Source organism: Limulus polyphemus, unplaced genomic scaffold, assembly GCF_000517525.1.
Source record: "Limulus polyphemus unplaced genomic scaffold, Limulus_polyphemus-2.1.2 Scaffold6992, whole genome shotgun sequence".
Lineage (NCBI taxonomy): Eukaryota > Metazoa > Arthropoda > Merostomata > Xiphosura > Limulidae > Limulus > Limulus polyphemus.
Window position 1 is genome coordinate 16332 of NW_013672602.1, and position 6040 is coordinate 22371.

Here is a 6040-nt window from a genome sequence, read left to right on the forward strand (position 1 = left end):
CTAATGACAACACTTAACACTCAAACTGTGCTGTTATAAACTCCACTAAAGACAACACTTAACACTCAGAAACTGTACTGTTATAAACTCCACTAATGACAACACTTAACACTCAAACTGTACTGTTATAAACTCCACTAAAGACAACACTTAACACTCAGAAACTGTACTGTTACAAACTCCACTAATTCATGTACTAACTATGCTAGATTTAATATTATTATAACTGTTATAAACCAGTTATAATGACCAGTCTTATGCCTTTCATTTCATAATATTTATCACGAGATAGCCAAATTATATAATAATAACAATAGGAGGAGGTGAACATTACTTTATAGAAGTCTGTTTTCTTGCCATAATTAAGATACAAGTTCCACTTTTCTTTATAGTTGTTTACATAGTATAATAAAATAAATATAAAATATTTCATTTTATCAGTACATTTGTGATTACCCTTTAAAAGAATAAATCAATGCAAGTAATAACCTATTAACATTAACTTAAGATGAACATCATTGGAGCTTATAATAGTTTAACCCTTTCACTAATTCCTCTGTGGATTACATCAACCAGATGACCCCAAAGTAACCATCAGTTTTTATACAACTTTTAACGTTCCGTGTGTCTTCATGAAATTTTTCAAGTTTTTAATAAACATTACAAGTCTTTTGTATACATAAAAATCAGAATTTTTAATTAAGTATTTTCACTTAAATTTTGTTCATGAATATAAGGAGTCAGTGTTGACTGATCCAAGTGCAAAGTAATTTTCAATTTCAGATTAAAAATACTTTTCTTCATCTGAAAATTATCACATTTAATCTGCATAATATCTAAAAACCTCCTAAATAAACCTTAAGTTTTTTTTTCATTAAAACTATATGTTATTTTCTCAATACAGGGTTAGCCAGTTTGACTGAACTAGTAACCACCATAAAACAAAATGAAGTGAGTAGTACTGTTCTATCCTTTTTACTATTAACCACAAAGTACTTCTCATGAGAGTTGCAACTTTTCACATCTATTTCCTGTATTTATTTTACTGTCAGCAGCTGAAGTAAGAACATAAAGCAGTGAATCACCGCTCCTCCTGCCATTAAAATGTTTGTGTGATGACACCATCAACAGCATGTGCAGTTTAATAAACTGACGATTTATTGTAATCCCGAGTCCAAGAACACAGTGGGAGAGGAGTTATTGGTTGGTTTACAGTACAACGGTTGCAACGAGAACTGTTTAAAGTAATAAAAGTGGGATAAAATGTTTATGTGATGTCATAATATGACACCATCAACAGCATGTGCAGTTTAAAAACTGTTATGTCCGATTCAATAAACTTGGTAGATATTTGGATGTTCGTTATCCCCCCAGGGTGGACATAATTTAGAAGTATAGATATACGTGTATATATATCATAAACAAACTTGGTAGATATTTGGATGTTTGTTATCCCCCCAGGGTGGACGTAATTTAGAAGAAAAGATATATGTGTATATATATCATGAATAAACTTGGTAGATATTTAGATGTTCGTTATCCCCCCAGGGTGGACATAATTTAGAAGTATAGATATATGTGTATATATATCATAAACAAACTTGGTAGATATTTGGATGTTCGTTATCCCCCCAGGGTGGACATAATTTAGAAGTATAGATATATGTGTATATATATCATAAACAAACTTGGTAGATATTTGGATGTTCGTTATCCCCCCAGGGTGGACATAATTTAGAAGTATAGATATATGTGTATATATATCATAAACAAACTTGGTAGATATTTGGATGTTCGTTATCCCCCCAGGGTGGACATAATTTAGAAGTATAGATATACGTGTAAATTATTGTTATTTTTCTTCAAACACAGAACCATAAATAAAAATATATAGAAAAACAATAATTTCTAGTACTTACAATGTTACTAAATTGATTTGTACTCATTTCTCATACTTGTTAAGCCTCACCAGAAGCCTTGTTTATTCTCTCATGTAGAGAAGAAGCCAAATTAATTTTTGTAGCTTTTCAAAGATTCATTTTACTAACATCAAAAAATTATCAAATTACTATACTGGTTCACAAAAAACCAATGTTATTACTGGTTCACATAAAACAATGTTATTTCTGGTTCACATAAAACCAATGTTATTACTGGTTCACATAAAACCAATGTCATTACTGGTTCACATAAAACCAATGTTATTTCGGGTTCACATAAAACCAATGCTATTACTGGTTCACAAAAAACCAATGTTATTTCTGGTTCACATAAAACCAATGTTATTTCTGATTCACATAAAACCAATGTTATTTCGGGTTCACATAAAACCAATGTCATTACTGGTTCACATAAAACCAATGTTATTTCTGGTTCACAAAAAACAATGTTATTACTGGTTCACATAAAACCAATGTTATTAAAATAACATTGGTTTTATGTGAACCAGGTGAACCAGAAATAACATTGGTTTTATGTGAACCAGAAATAACATTGGTTTTATGTGAACCAGAAATAACATTGGTTTTATGTGAACCAGAAATAACATTGGTTTTATGTGAACCAGAAATAACATTAGTTTTATGTGAACCAGAAATAACATTGGTTTTATATTTGGTTTTCTAACTAGAGCTATATGGAATTTAAAAAACTAATTTCTCTTCAGAGCAATGATTTAGTCAATAGATTTCATTTCTAGTAAACTACGGCTTTCAAGCAAATTACAAATGACTGTCAGATTTATGTCATTTGGAATGCACTCTTTCTATTGGTTAGAAACATGTACTTAAAGAGAAGTAGGCATGAGTAGACGAGAGGTTACCAATGAATGTAGTGGGAGGAGCTACTATGGTAGGTGTAATACAATATAAACTTTCCAATAAAACTAAAGAGCATACTTTATGACACACAAAAAATTGTTTAGCATTCTGTTTTTAATATTTTATTTTGAATTAAATATTAAAAGATATATAATATTAAAATTTGAATTATAAATATGTTGTGGTACCAATTTTATTGACATCCATTCATAATAAAATAGCTCTCTCAAACATCACGACACGCATTCTTTGACCTGTCTGTAGTGAAAGGGTTAATCCCTTTCCTAAAATTTAAAACACTCACTTCAATTGAAGCTCTGAGTTTTAAAATATTCTGACCAAAATTGGATTACAAAAAAAGTTTTCAGATCATTTCTATCAGTAGAAAAATTAATAAAAAAAACAACTAAAAGGCATGACTATAAACTTGACATCTCAAATTCCTTATTATTAAATACTGTGATCAGTTAGTCTATGTTAAAAAACTCTAAACTGATTTGAACAAGAGAAAAAAAAACCTTTTAAGTTTCATCTTGAATATCTAGCTGTAAATTCTAGTGACTTCGATTAATGGCTAACTTTCACATTCTTGTCAGTGGTTAAATGATGTAAAAAACATCTAATTTTTTACTTTGTATACTAATGTTGAGATACCCCAAAACACACATCTGGAAATATAACTGTGTCTAACAGAGATCTCTACACATTTATCTTACCTTTAGGATTTTGGAGAACTGTAGGAGTTGGTACTGTCTGAGTAGTTGGGGGTCCAAAACTTATGTTGATTTTTGGGAACAGAGAACGCAAACCTTCTTGCCAGTCTTTCATGACAAAAGCATTGCCAAACTGTAATTTTTGAACAAAAGATAAAACATATTACTTAACTCTCTCAACACAGGCTCGGTTGAATTGACCAATCACATGACCACCTTGTACTCATTTAAAGTCATTATAGTTTTGATACCACTAACTTTTAATATAGTATGTATATCTTCACAAAATTTGACAGTCTTTCAGTAAACATTATGTCTTTTTACACACAAATAATCATATTTGTTAGTGAAGTATTTTTAATAAACTAAAAAAGACTTCAAGTCCGAGTTCAAAGTGATTTTAATGTTAAGGTTAAAAATACTTTTATTCTCCTCAAAAATATCAAATTTAATTTGCATAATTTATAAAACCTCCTAAATACATTTCAAACCTTTTTTCAGTAAAACTTTATATTTCATTTGTTATTTTCTCTACCCTAACTCTATACAAGGTTGGCCAATTTGAAACTACATTTGTTTATCTAGGTAGCTTTAAACTTGTAACAGTATACATCTATTCATACTTAAATTGTATTGCCCTTTGAGCCATTATAAATTGTAAATCACTTGGGGAACACGGGGCTCACATTACTTTATCAAATTACAATACAGACAAGCTACTCCGAGCTGCTCGTGTGCATGACTCGGGAAAATTTTTTATTATATTACCTAATCTAACCTAAAAAGACTCTTAATTTTACATTTTAGTTACTTTTATTATAATAAACAAAGAATAATCATGAAAATCAAGAAATAAAGTATTTACCTGGATCTTCATTTTTGTTTTTCCTGTTGACTGTCGATGACACTTAACCTTCTTTTTTATACCAATGTCTAGTAGTGCACTAAATAAGCCCCCAGTAGCACGACGGTATGTCTGCAAACTTACAATGCTAGAATCCGGGTTTCGATACCCGTGGTGGGCAGAGCACAGATAGCCCATCGTGTAGCTTTGCACTTAACTTCAACAACAACAGCACTAAATACTTTTTATTTAATTAAATAATGAACATAGAATAATAACATGTGAAAAGTAGACAATTTCCTCTAACAATCACGATTTGTCTGGCTATCTAAGTATGAGACAAGAGCCGTTACAAATGTATCCAAGTTAGTCACTGTCTTTCCTGTGGGTATGAAGCTTGCACTAGAAAAGGAATTGACAATTCTCTGTTCAGAAAACATAATATAATACATCATTGGATAGATGAAAACCTTGGCTTTCTATTGGTTATAGATAATATAGAATTAAACATAAGAGAACTATTAACAAATCCTGAGAGAGGATGTGACAGGTAGGTGTGGCAAAAGGGGTCTGATTTTCTATGCGATGGCTCCGTAACCAAACCAGATTGAAGACTGAGGAAATTATGCTTTCTCCAAGCGATGACAATATTACAGTGAGTAATTTATGTTAAATATCATACTTATTGGAGTGGTGAATAAATTAGAGAAGAGAGGATGCCTAGAGAAAAAAAATGTCACATTTCTTACACTAGGGGAAATTCGGGATTTTTTTAAAATATTGCCTTATAAAATTAAGAGCTTAAAACTTATACACTATTAAGATATGGATTATTAGCTATGATTTTATGCTATACTAATTGGTATTACATAAATAAGAAGTAGTTTAATTAAGTTTTGAATGTAACTAACTAAAAACTTCATGACATGCACAGTAAAGTATTTCTGTGGCTATAGGGTTAAACAATGTTATATTAAATTAATCTGTTAGTTTCAGATATTTATCCAAAGCTAAAAAGGGGTACCTGTAATTTTGAACTGATAGACTAGGGCAGGGTAGCTGATAAACAGCAACTCTTGGGCTATCTTATACTTGCGGAATAGTGGGATTGGATTGTTACTCTTATGATAAACACACTTTCCTAAAGGCAGCAGTAACAGGACATAAATCATAGACCCTCAAATCTACAGCCCGGTAATACTAACCACTAGGCTGTACTTGCCTACAAAAAAAGGTCTGAAGCATGTTGTCAAAACAATTTTGGCCAGAAAATAATATAATAAAACCAATACTAGTATGTACAATACAGGTACTAATCAATGGGATTATATACAGTGTATAATCTGTACAATACAGGTACTAATCAATGGGATTATATACAGTGTTAGTCTGTACAATACAGGTACTAATCAATGGGATTATATACAGTGTTAGTCTGTACAATACAGGTACTAATCAATGGGATTATATACAGTGTATAATCTGTACAATATAGGTACTGATCAATGGGATTATATACAGTGTATAATCTGTACAATATAGGTACTAATCAATGGGATTATATACAGTGTATAATCTGTACAATATAGGTACTAATCAATGGGATTATATACAGTGTTAGTCCTGTACAATACAGGTACTAATCAATGGGATTATATACAGTG

General features: G+C 30.8%; 1 protein-coding gene across 2 annotated transcripts in view; it reads right to left on the reverse strand.

Annotated features, from left to right (window-relative positions):
* LOC106474250 overlaps positions 1-6040 on the reverse strand; it is a 31948-nt gene that overhangs the window by 10584 nt on the left and 15324 nt on the right. For both annotated transcript variants that reach the window (XM_013934939.2, XM_013934940.2), the window contains exon 5: positions 3536-3665. In XM_013934939.2, coding sequence (XP_013790393.1) covers positions 3536-3665 — 130 coding nt within the window. The remainder of the gene's footprint in view (positions 1-3535; positions 3666-6040) is intronic.